The sequence below is a fragment of the Bos indicus x Bos taurus genome, chromosome 5 (genome assembly GCF_003369695.1).
Source record: "Bos indicus x Bos taurus breed Angus x Brahman F1 hybrid chromosome 5, Bos_hybrid_MaternalHap_v2.0, whole genome shotgun sequence".
NCBI classification, from domain to species: domain Eukaryota; kingdom Metazoa; phylum Chordata; class Mammalia; order Artiodactyla; family Bovidae; genus Bos; species Bos indicus x Bos taurus.
Window position 1 is genome coordinate 46,221,677 of NC_040080.1, and position 16,691 is coordinate 46,238,367.

The 16,691-nt window shown below is 40.1% G+C and overlaps 1 protein-coding gene across 26 annotated transcripts in view; it reads left to right on the forward strand.

Annotated features, from left to right (window-relative positions):
* RBFOX2 (RNA binding fox-1 homolog 2) overlaps positions 1 to 16,691 on the forward strand; it is a 293,235-nt gene that overhangs the window by 190,215 nt on the left and 86,329 nt on the right. The window contains exon 1 of one of the 26 annotated variants that reach the window (XM_027541832.1): positions 3,762 to 4,030. The exons of 24 other annotated variants lie outside the window; for them this stretch is intronic. In XM_027541832.1, the coding sequence (XP_027397633.1) occupies positions 4,004 to 4,030 (27 nt within the window). In that variant the 5' untranslated portion in view covers positions 3,762 to 4,003. Of the gene's footprint in view, positions 1 to 3,761; positions 4,031 to 16,691 lie in introns of those variants that run through there. One more of the 26 variants, XM_027541829.1, reaches the window with a different exon arrangement.

The following is a 16,691-nucleotide window of genomic DNA, read 5'->3' on the forward strand; positions in this document are numbered from 1 at the left end:
TGATGAGCAAACTCCGGGAGATAGTGAAGCAAACTCCGGGAGATAGTGAAGGACGGGGAAACCTGTCATGCTGCAGTCCACCGCGTCCCAGAGTCAGACACTACTTAGTGACTAAACAACAACAATAACAGAGGAAGAAGAGTAAGATGGGGAAGCGAGTGAACAGGGAAAGAGGAGAATCAGGAAAGACTGGTGTCATTTGAAGCTGAGAATAAAAGTTTCCAAAAGGAGGGAGTGCCAGATGCCAAAGAAGAAGATATAACCTGTCCATTGAATTAGGCCGTCTGAGGTCTTTCTTTGGTGACTTTGATAAGATCAATTTCCACTGAGTGTTATGGGGGAAAGGAAGCTAGAGTTCCGGGGATTACATGAAGCCCCCAGGAAACAATGAAGACATTGAAACGACTAGGAGAAGTTCATTTGTTTATTTACCAGATATTTATTGAGTACTTGCCATATATTAGGCCCTGTGCTGGAAGCTGAGGGTTGACCCTTGAGGGTGGACATGGTCTCCTCCCTTAGCTGACATTGATTGTCTGTTTGCCTGCCTTCCTCCCCAAACCCTTCCCTCCTGCCCAGAAAATGCCCTGAAATGAGTTTCTCCTTGGTACACCACTGGGCACACTCAGCCACCAGGGGACTTCAGGCATTTTGCTGGGTCAGATCCAGGCTGTTCAGTTGCTCTTCTCTCTCTTGGGCACGAGGGAGCAGGTTGTCCTCTATAACTACAGCCTTTAAAGTCAGGGACGTGCATCAGAATAGCCTTGAGTTTGTGCATTGCTCACTAGAATCAGTGAATTTATGAAAATTATTTTAATATTTTCAAGTTGATTATCTGCAACATAAAATACTGGTCCTAAGTGTGGAAAAGAATCATGAATACCAGACCTAAGGAAACCTATATCCTAGGCTTTTTGCATGTGGGAATCCCTCATTTTTATTAAAAAAAAAATCTCTTGGGGCGTGTTGTCTTTCCATATGTATGAAGGTTTGCACACTTCAAGACAGCTATGGTTTTCATAAGAGTAGCGTGTGTGTGTGTGTGTCTGTGTGATGTGGAATGAGGGACTCTGTCTTCTCGGTGCCCCGGGTTTTTGGCCCCTAGCACTGTCATGGGCCAGCGGATTCAGAGAATGGTATACAGTGATTCTCAGTTTATTTCTTATATTAGAACTGAAAGCATAATTATCTCATGAATATGATTTAGATTTTCCCCAAAGCACACTGCATTGCCCTTGCTTCCAGTGAACTCTTTTCTGCTTCCTCACTTTGTCTTTCCCTAATAGCTCAGTTGGTAAAGAATCCGCCTGCAATGCAGGAGACCCCAGTTCGATTCCTAGATCCGGAAGATCCACTGAAGAAGGGATAACCCACTCCAGTACTCTGGCCTGGAGAATTCCATGGTCTGTAAAGTCCACGGGTTCACAAAGAGTCGGACACGACTGAGCAGCTTTCACTTTCACTTTGTCTTTACAGTTTTTTGTCTGCATTTTATCTCCAGATTGACTTTTCAGTCACAGATTCAGAGAATGTAATATGTTCTATCTTCTAGATCATTTCTACAAATGTTAAATAAGAACAAGTCCAGAACTGATCCATCCCTTTTCTCTTAATGTTGTTCTTCCTGATGTTAAAAGATCCTATTCTTTTGAACGTATTTCTTTACACATATACTAAAAGTATTCAAGTGTCCGTAACACGCCCAGAGTAGTGCCTGGCGTATTGTAGGGGCTCAGTAAATAGCTCTGACTGTGCCAGGCTCTTCAGGTTGTTCGGTAGTTTCTGTGTTTTCCGAACTGTTAAAATGGTTACTAATTTGGATGGGAGCATAGGGTTGCAGAGTTGCACATGTCTGAGTGACTAACACTTTATGATGTTATATTGGCAGTGTGCCAACCAACACTGTTATATGTACATTGTTTTTAAAGCCTGGTTATATATTTTGCCAAATAATCCTCATTGAGACAGAAAAAACTTACTGTATTCTGTGTGATTTGTGATTTTTAATTTTGATTTTTTTAATGCATTTATTTTAAAAATAGGAAGCTTAACTTTGGAATTAATCTCTTTGCCCTTCAGGTAATCTATTAGAGATTATAACATAAATATAGCATAAATTATAAAATAAAAAACTTAATATAGGATCTTATTTATTAGAATACTAAAAAAATAGAAAGTTGTTACTGTTATGAGACAAATATCATGAACTCATCAAACATTCACAAAGATTACTTTATTTGAATATTTAATAATACAAAGTAGGGAAGTAGGAAGATTATGACATTTATATTCAGAGGTCAAAGACTTTTCCAAGATCACTGATTTTCCAAGATCACTTATAAAAGGCAGAATTAGGACTCTGACCAGGGCTTCTGAACTGAATCACACCTCTGATGCTTTTTTTTTTTATTATGGCTTTTTACTGTGTGTGTGTGTTCAGTCTCTCAGTTGTGCGACCCCCACAGACTATAGCCCTCCAGGCTCCTCTGTCTGTGGAATTTTCCTGGCAAGAGTACTGAAATGGGTTGCCATTTCCTCCTCCAGGCGCTCTTCCCCAACTCAGGGATGGAACCCACATCTCCAGCATCTCCTGCATTGGCAAGCAGATTCTTCACCACTGAGCCACCTTAGTGAAAGTCGCTCAATTGTGTCCAGCTCTTTGAGACTCCATGGACTGTCAGCTACCAAGCTCCTCAGCAGACAGTCCATGGAGTTTTTCGGGCAAGAATACTGGAGTGGGTTGCCATTTCCTTCTCCAGGGGATCTTCCCGACCCAGGGATCGAACCCGGGTCTCCCGCCTTGCGGGCAGACGCTTTACCATCTGAGCCACAGGGCAGCCCTTAAATAAAACCTGATTTTTTACTAAGAGAACTTAAACTCATATTTAATAAACATTCTCCCACATCTCCTGTCTCTCTAGCACTGTATAGTAACAATAACTAGTAATAGCAATGACATAGTTTTCCATTTTATGTATAAGAAAGGTTTATGTTTTTCACTAGAGGCTGAGGAACACAAAAGGTGAATTCTCAGTTAACCAGAATTCGTAATGAAGCTGGAAGCCTTGAACAGTCAAATTAGTATCCACCCTGTGTTTCATAAGCCGTCATGTTTGTAGACACCTTTTTCAGAATCCCCAGGTTTTTTACAGTGGAAAAAATATGCACTTAAATTACCTCCCTTCTCTCTTTTGGTCCTTTGAAGTCTTTAGGCTGATTTAGGACAAGCAGGTTCTTGCATATTTCCATTCCTTGAAAACCTTCCAGTCAACTGTCATTGAGCAGCTTTTCTCATCTTTTATGAAATCCACTGCATCTATAAACTATACATCCGTGGAAGTGTTTTTTTAAAAAATAATTTCTGTCTTATTTCATATTATCAGGTATTCTTAGATGGAACATTTTAAATCTGTACTATGGTAGGCTGCCCTGAATACTTCCTGTGCTATATAATTAATGCCACCATCGCAGAATCTCACTCCTTAAAATATGCCTGCACATGGCGCCTGCCCTTGCCTCTCTCCCCCTCCTTCCCTCCTCTCCTCACACACACAGACACACACGCACACACACACACACACACACACACGCACACACGCACGCGCGCGCGCAAAGCACACACCGAACTGCCATTCTCTAGCAGGCCTGTTTCTGGAGTTGGGAGATGTCAGCCAGCCAGGAGCGGGTGGGGGGAGGAGGAAGAGGTGGGGCTCTACTCTGATTAATTACCTTAGGCATTCAGGGGTGGGGCTTCCTTCAGCCATCTGCCTGAGATATGGGAGGGAGCTGGAGAAGGAAGGAGGGGGAGAGACTGCCAGAGAGGAAGAGAAAAGAAAGGAAGAAACACTAGAAAGAAAAAGGAAGGAAAACGAGATAAAGGGAGAACAATCACCCGCCCTTAACAAGCTAGACTGGGGGGGGGAGGGGGGTGGAAAGAAAGCCGTGGAAGGTGTCCCCCCCAGCGCAACTGCTCTGAGTGTTCATCATCCATTCCCTTTGGTTTATGGAGAAAAAGAAAATGGTAACTCAGGTAAGATCTGTGTTTGCTCCGTTCGTTTCTTTTCTCGTTTCCGAGATCTAAAAAGAACTATGCGGGTGGGGCAGAGTCACCAGAGTTTTAATTATTATTGTCTTTTTAGAAAGGGTCAAAATTATTGTTATCAGCTGGAAAGCTAGTCTGTGCCTGTTGTGGGTCCGTGAGAGAGAGAGAGAGAGAGTGTGTGTGTGTGTGTGTGTGTGTGTGTGTTGTATGCGTATCCTTTATTCTCCCCCTCCCTTAGCTCCATAGCAGATTCCTGTTTCCTGTACTGTGCAGCTGTGGCTCAGGAAAGACCCTGTGGGGATTTGTCTACCTCTTTGTCTTGGTTCTGAGAAGAGGGAGGGAGAGAGAGACTGCAGAGGTAGGAAGAGATTCTTGTAGACGGCCAAAAAGAGGGGAGCGGGATTGACTTCCTTTTAAGAATAGCAGAAGAATCTGTGTTGTAGGGAAATCCGATTTCAGATTCACTTAGGTGTCTCCAAAGAGGCGATGGAATTGCAGTTTTGCTGCCTTTGCTCTAAAGGGCTTATTAAAAATGAAGGCTTGAAAAAAATACGTTTGACTTTCATGTCTTTGTTACTGCATGGTTTGTTTTCCATGAGAACTGTAGAAGCATCCAGGTGCAGCACAGGCAGGTTAGAGCCCTCCCTGGCAGGAGAGCAGGTCTGAATGTATAAGTGACAGTCACGGGGGCATTAAAAGACATCTGAAGGAGAGGGAGTAGGAAATGGAAGACCTCCCTCCTTCCCTCCCTCCCTCCCTCTCTCTGCCTGTCTTTACTTGTGCCAAGCAATATCTGCATTTTAGCAAGTCATTCCTGACAAACAGAAAGGTGAATACTCTTCCCCGATTTTCCCTGGCGGTGCTCTTTTTCCTTTTGGCCTCCTTCCGTATGATCCTTTTACCCGTTTTTCTTTATACATGGGTTGAGAGGAAATGATGCGGCCGTGATTAATCAATTAGAATCATTTGCATTGTTGCCTTGTAGAACTTCATATCCTTTGGTCTTAGACTTAGGATGCATTTCACTCCAGGTTTTATGCTCTGTAGGGAAATTTCATCACTGGACAGTGCTTTCCTTTTAAGGAGGTTGCCCCCCTTTTTTGTATGCTCTCGTCTGTCTTCCTCTCTAAGTCACCACCGGAGGGCGAGAGAGTCAGCTGGCTATCTGGATAGAGGCATGATTTTAGGAGCTGGAGCCCTGTTCCGTTAAATGTTATATAATGCCCTGCAGTGCTGTTTGGAAGGAGGTAAAGCTTTAGGGAGGTTTTCCCAACATGACCTGGAGGAAAGGGAAGTTTCAAAGAATATGTCTCTGCAAAATAATTTTTCAACGGATTTAAGTTTGGAGATTATTAAGAGACCCCTCCCTCTTCTGGAAAGGGGAGAAACCCTTGAAATATTTTCTGTTGCAGTTCTTATCCCTTCATCATGAGCCTGATTAACTCTTTTGAAATATGCTATACTTAAAAAAAAAAGAGAGAAAGAGAGAACCTGTTTCTGGCTTCCCTTTGTTGCTTGGTAGATGATACTTCTTAACCTTGGAGCCCTCATTCAGTTTTCATTAACTGACTATATTAGAGGGTACCAGCTCTCTTCTTTCTCAGCTATTACTGGAGCCTTTTCAACTACTTGACTTTTCATTATATATATACTTTTTTATGTAAATATGACTTGTTATATATATTTTTAAGTCAGTGAAAGAGTTACCTAAACTAGGACTTCTTATAATCAGAGGTTTTCCGTGACCTCTTGGAGCCTGTCCCCTTCGTTTCTAGAGGAGCTGAGTAAGCACGTGCAAGCCCAAGTTAGAATGCATAAGCGTTTGCACACTTAATAACTTGGTCTTAATAATCAGTATTTAAGAAAACTATAATTTTAGGAATGAAGCAGAGGAGATAAGTAGAAACTGGAAAGAAGGAGTTTGGGGGTGGTTAAGAATTCTAATAGATGAGTGAAACTCATTAATGATTTTCTCAGTGTATGTGAATGCTGAAGGGAAAGCAGGAGCTCAGTTTTTCCCACTCTAAATATATACAAATGGAAAATACAGAATGTCACACTTAGGAAGTTTCGGTATTCCAATGTGTTTGTTTTTTGTATACACTTTCTATGTTAATGTAACATACATAGTTGTTAATAATTTAGGAAAAAAATGAAACAAGTAGCCAAACAGGCCAAATCTTTATTTGTTCCATGGGGGTTTTGGGGGGAGGGTGAAGGGCTAGTTTTTGGTTTTTGAGCCAGACATAGGATCCCAGTGTTTGATAATGATCTGTCACATAAAGCTTTCTGAGTAGAAAATGTCTGCATTGTTTACGGTTCAAGTTATCAAACAGTTCATGGTGGTATTTAATATCTCAGCAAGTATATTAGGAAAGGCATTTGGGTATGTTTTCACCATTTTGTCACCTAGGTTCTTTGACTTAACAAATCTTTGATCTGTATCCCATTTCCATCCCTCGCTTGGTGGAAGAAGGTGAAGGGCTTTCAGTGGATGACATTTTCATCACATGTTAGATCTGTATCAGTAGCTGCATGGTGTGCATTCATTGTTATTATATATGCTCTGGTTTTATAAGGCCTGCTTTTGGTTTATAATTCTCGGTTATTTGCAATAAGTTATCAAAGTTTTGCTTTAAAAAGAAAAAAGCAGATGGCCATTTAATTATGGAATTCTACTATAGTAGACACACATGCTCATGTGATTTTTAAAAAAATAACTTTAGGTTTCCTTGTCATTCCTGTATATGTTGTAGGAGTATTTCACTGAGATACTCTCTTCTTTCAGAGCCTATGAACCAAAATATTGCATCTCCTCTCGTTTGTGAAAATAACAGTGTGGAATAAAAGGAAGGAGAAGAGAAATCATCCTTGTAATATGTGTCAAATTAGGCAAAGTTGTAAATGACCTCAACTCCAATTAATAAGAAAAGGTTATACTATTTGCTATTGAAAGGGAAAGTATACTAGACAGAGAGGAAGATCTTACAGTGTGAACATGAAAGAAAATTTTTGTTCTCCTCTCTAGAGTAAGACTGCCAGTTTCTGTGGAACACAAAGCCCTCCCTTTCTTGGACAGCTCAGTGCTTTGCTGGCATTTTCTTCAAAATCTGTTTTCCATCAGGACCAAGAGGAGGGAAGGTGTTAAGAATAAGGGAGGTTGGAAAGGGGGTTGCTGTTCCTTTAAATAGTGCAGAGAGCCCATGAGGCTGCAGGCCGCTAGGAGTGTATTCTTTTGTAATGAATCACCACTTCCATTGTCTGCCATCTCCCCTCTGAGTGGCTAGATGGCCTAAGTCTTCACCTGAGCTGTGGCTAGTTCCCTTTTCTGTTCCAGGGTGGCTGGGAGGAGAGAAGAGGGAGGGTGTTATACTTTAGTTAAAGGCAGGTGAGGGGGCAGATATATTTTGCTTTGTTTCATTTTCTACTATCTTATCTGGATTTTTTTTTGTTTAGTTTTGGATTTTTTTTTTTTTTTTTTTTAATGAGTTGGAGTAGGGAATCTGTCCTCTGATCTTGCTAAGCGTGTCCCATTTTCTGTGCGTTTTGACTGTCCTCAGTGATTATTTAGTCTCCATTTTGTGGCACCGCTTTCAGTGATTGCCATTGGGTTGCCCGCCAGGTCCCCGAGAGCCCATCACACGCTTCATCCACAGAGCTTCAGTCCACACTGTTGGTCTTGGCACACTTCCTCTTGCTGTGGGCTGCATAGGACTCTGGGAAGTTGGGGGGTAGGTGGAGATTGCGGGTTTGAGACTAATTTATGTTCCTTTACAATGAACCCAAAAAAAACCTCACTTTTTCCAGAGCTTTGGTTTCTTTCAGAATTCTTCTACGTTGCTACATATCTTCACTTATAACCATTTCCTTGCCATGGCCAAGGCTGGCTCTTGAAAAACACTGCTATTCTAAGAATTAGTCAGCTTCCCTGAAAAGATACCCAGAATCCCATAAATCTGAGCAATTTTGACTTATCGAATGGTTTTTCTTCTCGGTCACTTCCCATACCCCAAAACACACACCTTTTTTTGACCCTTTCTCTAAATTTTTTCCCTTTATCCTTTCTGCTTAGTTTTGCAGCTGAGACTAGGAAGGCTTAGTGTTTGACAGTCCGCTGTTCAAGTTTGTCTTGCTGTGGAGGACACCTCCCTGTTGAAAAGGAGATGCCTCTCCTCATCCTGGTCAGTGGCAGCTCAAAGTCCTGGTTTTGTTCTTCCATTGTTCTGATCTCTCCCTGAAAACCTTCAGACTCACTTCTAAAAGGTTGCCTGCCATATGGAAACAGTCTTATTTCTCTTCAGACTTTTGGTTCATGGAGTGCTCACATTTTAATTTCTCTTCATGTCATTCTTACCTTGGTTTGTTTCTTGGTCATCTCTGTGTGTTGTCGTGGTGATGATATAGCCCCCTGGCCCTCCTTCTGGTGTATAGTTGCTCTCTGGAATCTTATGTTGTTGATATCTCAAGCATTCCCTTCTGGAATCATAACTTCTCAGTCTTTTTTTTTTCCCCAACATTCCAAAACCGCTGTCAAATCTTTCTCAAACATTTCTAAACAGTACTTCATATGTGAAATCTAACAAACACAAATGGAATGCTCTCCTGCAGGAAATGCTTTGTAGTTTTAAATGTATCCATTTCATTATTGGATTTGGATGCTTGACTTTCAAGCAGTCAGAAATGCTTCAGTCTGCTGTCATGATGTATTGTTTCCATTTCCCAAATACGCAAAATGTCCCTCCTAGAAGGCAGTGGCACCCCACTCCAGTACTCTTGCCTGGAAAATCCATGGACAGAAGAGCCTGGTAGGCTGCAGTCCATGGGGTCGCTAAGAGTCGGACACGACTGAGCGACTTCACTTTCCCTTTTCACTTTCATGCATTGGAGAAGGAAATGGCAGCTCACTCCAGTATTCTTGCCTGGAGAATCCCAGGGACGAGGGAGCCTGGTGGGCTGCCGTCTATGGGGTCACATAGAGTCGGACACGACTGAAGTGACTTAGCAGCAGCAGCAGCTCAGTTGGTAAAGAATCTGCCTGCAATGCAGGAGCCCCGGGTTCGATTCCTGGGTCAGGAAGATCCCCTGGAGAAGGAAATGGCAATCCACTCCAGTATTCTTGCCTGGAGAATCTCATGGACAGAGGAGCCTGGGAGGCTACAGTCCATGGGGTTGCACAAGTTGGACACGACTTAGCAACTAAACCACCGTTAGTAGTAGAATGATTAAATTCAGAAAGCCTTGGAGCCAAATAATTCGTTAGAGGTCATTGGCAGAGTGAGCCATTTGAAGTACACGTTGGATTTTGTCACTCCTGCACTTTAAACCTTGTTTCCCTTCAGAAAACCCAGTGTCCTCACTCTGATTTCTTAAGGCCTTTGAGTGATCGGGAACCTGGCTGTGTCTCTCCAGCCTTATCTCCTGCTGCCCTTTGACACTGACATCTTTGCTATTCCTTTTAACATGCCTTGCATCCTCCTGCTCAGAACTTTTCCTTCTGTTTTTCTCTTTAGTCATAGAAATGCTCATCTTCGAGGTTTCTCAAGAGCTCTCCTTTGACTTTCTTAACTCAAATTCCCCAATCTCTCCCTATCCCCTTAACCTGTTTTCTCTGATCACTGATATTTTTGTTTGTTGTTACTTATTATTTGCTTGTTTATCATCAGTGCTATCCCACCTCTCCAAAGAATGTAAGGTCTTTGAAGCAGGGACCCTGTCAGAAGTCAGTTGTGTCTAGAACTGTGCTTGGCATGTAGTCAAAAAAAAAAAAGAATAACTAATCAGCTAATCTTTATATATGATGTATTACTGTCAAGTACTGTGCTAAGTACTTTACCTACATTAACTCATTTTTAAAATATTTATTTATTTGGATGCACTGGGTCTTAGTTGCAACATGTGAGACCTTTGATCTTTGTCGTGGCATGCAGAATCTTTAGTTGTGGCCTGGGAACTCAGTTGAGGCATGTGGATGGGATCTAGTTCCCTGTCCAGGGATTGAACCCAGGCTACCTGCTTTGGGAGTGTGGAGTTTTAGCCACTGGACTACCAAGGAAGTCCCTACATAAGATAATTGAATCCTCTCGTCAGCCCTTTAATTATCCCTCATAGGACAAAAGAAGAAACTGAGGAATACCATGATTAGGTAATTTGCCCCAATTTATAAGCTGCTAAGAGATACTGTGGGGATTCATATCTGCAGACTGGCTTAGCAATCTGTACTCTTAACCACTGTGCTCTAATGCCCCTTGTCAGTATTACATATTCATATAATACTTGTTGACTGTGTAAATGAATGAATTTAGGTGAAACTCTCTTATTTACTTCTGAAATTTCCATCTCTTACATGTTCAAGGCTTTGATAGAGTACTTGCAATAACAAGGAATTCACTAAATGAATTTAGTTTTCTCATATCACATAATAATAGGTTGAGCTTTGCCATTGGCTCAGTGGTAAAGAATCCACCTGCAAGGCAGGAGATGCAGGTTCGATCCCTGGGTCGGGAAGATCCCCTGGAAGAGGGTATGGCTGAACCCACTCCAGTATTCTTGCCTGAAAAAATCCCATGGACAAAGGAGTCTGGCGGGCTTTATAGTCCATAGGGTCACAAAGAGTCGGACACAACTGAAGCGACTGATGACACACGTAATAACATTATAGCGTATGTATATTATGCATTAGGCACCGTGGTCAGTTCCTTGTATAATTCCTTTCAGCAGCCTTATAAGTACTGTTACGTCCATATTGTAGAAATCAGCAAACAGGAATACAAAGAAGTTAAGTTGGCAGCTCCAGGATTTACACCAGAGTTTGGCTTCAGCTTCCCTGTTCTTGACCGCCACTAATAATTACTGTTATTGAAATAACCTTTTGTTTTTGCATACCTACTTTGTACCAGTTTTATATACAAATCCCATGGACAGAGGAGCCTGGTGGGCTACGGCCCATAGGGTCACGAAGAGTTGGACATGACCGAAGAGACTTAGCATACCTGCACGTGTGCACATTTACATATAAAAATTGATTACTGAGATCATATGTCACTTGCCAATCTCTTTGAGGTAGGTGGTGTTTTTCCCATTTTTTTCCAGTACATTAAACTGAGATTCAAGAGGTCAAGCAATTTGGTAGTTCTAGGAATGGATAGGAATAGGTTTCAGATTTGAGATGCCTTTAATTCCAGATCTGCATATTCTTCCATTATATCACAAACCTCATAGGTAAATCGCTCCATTGTTGGCCATTACAGAGTTGAAATACTTCCCTCATGGTAAGGTCAAATCCGTTTCCATTATTCTCTTCTCATTTCCTCATGGTGAGCTCAAGTCTATCTCCATTCTTGTCTTCTCCTTCTACATTGTTCTATCATCCAGACTCACATAGAGGGGTTTCATCTCTCTTTTTCATAAAACCCAGGTATTTGAAAGTAACTGCTACATGTTCCCTTCAGTCTTCTGTTTTCTATGCTCATCTTACCCGCCTCCTTGAATTACTCCTCACAGATATGAAACCATATAGTTTCTAGAGTCTTTATTGTTCTAGTCTAATTATGACAATTTATATGAATGGTTTATCATTTATATCTAATTACTAAGTAGTTATGAGTATTATTAAGCAGCATATCTTTGTTATGTTTGCTATGTTCCTGCCTGGAAAATCCCACAGACTGAGGACCCTGGTAGGTTGCAGTCTGTGGGATCGTTAAGAGTCGGGCATGACTGAGCGACTTCACTTTCACTTTTCCCTTTCATGCATTGGAGAAGGAGATGGCAACCCACTCCAGTGTTTTTGCCTGGAGAATCCCAGGGACGGGGGAGCCTGGTGGGCTGCCGTCTATGGGGTCGCACAGAGTCGGGCTCTACTGAAGCGACTTAGCAGCAGCATATCTTTGTTATGGGTTTTATTTTTTGACAGCATGTTGAGTTTACTCAGTTTTCAAAGTCTTTTGACCATGTAATGTTGTCAGCAGTTCACAATTTCAAAAATAAGGACTTATTACCCTCACCTCTTAAGCAGAATATTTGTTTTCTTCTCCATTTTAATGCACACTGTCAGCTGCTTGGTGAGAATCTACCTGCCTTCTAACTTCTAGGTCTTGCCCAGATCCCTCAAAGGCTACTAACACTGAAATTTTCACTTTTTAAACTTATTTTTTTACGAATTCTGTTTTGAAGATGCCAGTTGGATCAACAAACGACATATTAAAAATCAGCAAAAATAAATTTGATCACCTTCCTTGAGATGTTGAAATTGTATCAAAAAAGTGTTGAAGAGCCAAAATTGGGAATTATAGAGTCTTTTAAATCAATAGCAACAGTAAATCATAATGTTCTATTTCTATTGAGAATAGAAGCAAAACACACCCAAAAGAAGAAATTAAATCTGGGAAATTATTTTGATTTAATAATACTTAATCATAAGTCAAATACTTTAGAAATAATCTTAGATTATCATATTTTGATATATTATTTTTTCCATCATTCCTCTTGAATTTTTTCAAAGGTTATCTATCAGTTTCGGAATATTAGAATAACATTTATTTAATTAATGACCCAGGAAATAAGTACAGCTCGACTGCTATTAACAGAAGGAAATACAGTTTTAAAATTTTTAACTTGGAATCATATAACTAGAAATATTTAATTCATTTAGAATTGCAGGATAAAGTTCTGCAATCCAAATTTTATATTTCATATGTAAAGGAATATTTAAGAAGAAAATATGGAAATGGAAATCAGTAATTACTTCATAAAATTAAAAAATAATACTCTTATATCCACAAATAATATAATTAGTCTTTTATCTAATATTATGAGGTTTCTTATAAGAACTTCTTAACAGATAAGCTGAGATTTAATTGAAGGAGATGGGATTTTGAAAGACTCAGAGCAGAAATCCATAAACTTTTTCCATTAATGACTAGACAGATAGTAAATTTTTTTGGCTTTTCAAGCCATGCTCTGTTACAGCTATTCAGTTCTACTGTTGTGACATGAAAATGGTCATCCAGGATTGGTAAGTGAATGGGTGTGGCTATGTTCTTGTTAAACTTTATTTATAAACACTTCTGAAATTTTAGTTTCATATTATTTCCATGTGGCACAAAATATTCTTCTTTTGAATTTTTTGACTATTTGAAAATGTAAAAACTACACTTAGCTTTCAGATTATCCAAAGCAGATGGTGGACCAGCTTTGGACGAAAGCCATAACTTGCCAACCCCTTACTTGGAGGGATGCAGTTCACCCTGATATTTAGTAGAGGGGAAGCTTTCCCATCTAACTTGATGACGGGACATGGTTTCTAGTAGCTTTGACACGTCATCTTCAATCCCTGTTAAGGTTTGCTTCTCTCATTTTTCCTCCTAGAAATCTTGACGATTCTTTTCCTTTCCTCACTTGCTTTCTCCCTCCACTCGACTGAACCACTTGAAATTCCCCAAATAGGTCATATTTTGTACCTTCCTGCTTTTCATATAATTCTTCATATTAATATATTATTTTTCGTATATTATTACTTTCTCCCACGTAATTTATTTCTTGCCTTAAAGATTCAGCTTAGATGTCACCCGCTTCAGAAAACTTGCCGTATCTCATAGAGTTTTCCCTTTTTTGTACTTCCTTGGCATTGTGTATGCATTGTTCTCTTAGTCCATAGTATGTATTACTCTAATTGTGAATACATTTGTCTGTTTTTTTCCATCAAACTGTAGTTTCTTTTAGGATTGAGACTGTATCGCCTGTGTTTGTCATCATATCTAGTTCAATTTAATACTTCTTGATTGAATTAATGAATATTAACTTGTTATTTCATGACAAGTTCAAAACAGAAGAGTTAAAGTCACATACATTCTCATGTTTATTACTTAAATCAGTTAATGCTTAAAATATAATATCATTTTGGAAATGGATGTTTTATTTGGTAAGAAGAAAGGAGAACTTTTGGCACAAACAGCTGTTTGGGGAACACACAAATCTCTTGTAGACCTTCCAGTGGAAGGCTTCATATATCCAGAAGATAGAATGTGGGTAAGTGGCATAGGAGCTGTGGCTTGAGAGGTCAGGAAAGAGGAAAGGAAAGAGAGTATGACTCCAATAAGTGTAGAAAGGCAAAGAATGTGAAAAGGTGACAGTGAAATTTTAGGAACTGATAACCCATAATAAGTATACCAAATGTGGTATATTGACTGCAAGCTATCTCCTTCTCCCTTTTCCTTCCACTCAAGATGACCAGGAATAGATTCTTTTAAAAAGTTTAGGGAGGGAGTGGAGGGGGAGGATGCAGGTGGTGGGCAGGGAAGGGATCAGTTCAGTTCAGTTCAGTCGCTCAGTCGTGTCCGACTCTTTGCGACCCCATGAATTGCAGCACGCCAGGCCTCCCTGTCCATCACCAACTCCCGGAGTTCACTCAAACTCAAATCCATTGAGTCGGTGACGCCATCCAGCCATCGCATCCTCTGTCGTCCCCTTCTCCTCCTGCCCCCAATCCCTCCCAGCATCAGGGTCTTTTCCAATGAGTCAACTCTTCACATGAGGTGGCCAAAGTACTGGAGTTTCAGCTTTAGCATCAGTCCATCCAAAAAACACCCAGGACTGATCTCCTTTAGAATGGACTTTCTTAGAAATAGTTTAATCCTTTCGGGACTTATTTTTAAGTTTTGTTAGATAGGACCAAAGCTGTGTTTATTAGTCTGCCTTGCTTTTGAGACAAGACTCTTCTTAGTACTGTAAGTGATGCTTTTTAAATTATCAGATTTTCTGTTCTCATTTTGGAGAACAGGCTCTTTCTGACACTGTGTGAGCTCTTAGCACTGTTGCCTTCAATTCTTTCAGTAGTTTCTCACATATGCTATCATTTAACTGAGTTCTTGAGGGGAAGCCTCTGTGGGTCTTCAGAGTTCTCTGTGCAGTTCTGTCTCCTGTGGTGCTCTCCCCTGTGACCTCTAGCTGTCTTGACTTCCCTGGACTTGAAGTTGTATCTTCTCAACTCATGGAGACCACTTCCTGGCTTCCCTTTTTGTGCCACAGCTTGAGAACTTTCTCCAGGCTTCATGTACTTTTTCTGTTTTTAGTTGTTTGAGGTAGCAAGATAAATCTTGTCCTCGTTACTCCATCCTAATTGAAAGCAGAAATGAGAACACTTATTTTAAAAAAAATTACATGATATTTCATTTAATGTATTCCTAATTTATGAATGAAAAATCAGCTGAACAGTAATTTCAAGCAGTGTTGGAGGAGAATGCATATGATGCAAAAGAATAATTAAAATACCAAGATAGAATATGGTAAATTATGTGGATATGATGTCCATAAAGTACCTTTAGAAGTTCAGATGAGAAAAGAATTAGTTTGAGGAGTTTGGCAGAAAGGGAAGGAGAAAAGCTATGGCATATTGTGTGTGTGTGTTAGGTAAGACATTAAGTAGATCTAGAAGCAAATTTTTGAGTATTAAGTGAGACTCAGTGGTGGAATAATTTCAGAGAGAGTCTAGGACTGATCTAATCACCGTTGAAGATAGTTTTTTAAGAATACATGGACAAGATCACAGGAAGAATCGGGTTTCTGTGTTTTTGTAGTTGAGCATGATTTGTGGTCTGTTGTGGAAAAGGAGAGAGATGCCTTTGTCCTATGGATTCCCTGTCATTGCAGTCCTAGCAGAAGAGGAAGGGAGAAAAGTCAGCATACCATCTGCTTACTTCAGCAGTAGAGAAAACTGGGCACTGTGGTCAGTGAAAATGATGAGCGCTGGTCTGAGATCTATGAATCTTTAGAAATCCTGTAGTAGGCAGCCTTTAGGCTTTCAGCCATTGCTATTTAAATGGTTTTCAGGTTATCTAGACATTGAAGTGGGGCGGGGGTGCTGTTGAACTAAACATGTACCTGCTAGAGAAGGTGAGTGGTGTGACTCTGGGTGGAGCTTTCTTGAGTTGGAATGGTTGCCTGTCGCTTACTTGTGCAGTAACTGTGAACAGAAGTTCAGCCAAATATATGCTTTTATCATTTTCTCTCTTGAGGAACCAAGAGACATTTTGGAAAAACTGGGAATATATGTGTTCTCTTTGGGTTCATTTCACTTAGCCTATATTTTATATAAAGCTTTTAGTAAAAAGAATATGAACCAAACACCACCACCCCCCAACATTGGTAGTGATATTGCTATTGTGTGAAAAAGAACTTGAAGAACTTTAAAGTTATAACTCAACTCTTAGGTTTATATCGTGGACTGTATATTCTTTCCCCCTTTTTTCTTCTTCCTTCACAAAAGGTATTTATTATTTCTACTACTTTTTTTTTAGCCAAAAGCAAAGAATTTTGTATACATGCTCTCAGTTAATTCTTGTAGATACCCCACTGGGTAGCTATCTTCATTTTACAAATAAAAGTATTGAGGAATTGAGAAGTTAAGAGACTTGTCCCCAGTCACACAGCCGTACATGGCAAAGCCTGGGTTTGAATCCACATTTAGCTTATTCCAGTGTTTATGCTATTTCTATCCTTTTTTTTTTTTTTTAATGATAGCCATTACCTTAAGTATCATATGAAGGATACAGGTCTTAATATTTATTTAACTTTTTATTTAACATAAGAAAAATCTCTGTAATTTACCTATAGCCAGAACCTTGAGAAATGTCTGCTAATTTTCTTAGAGCCT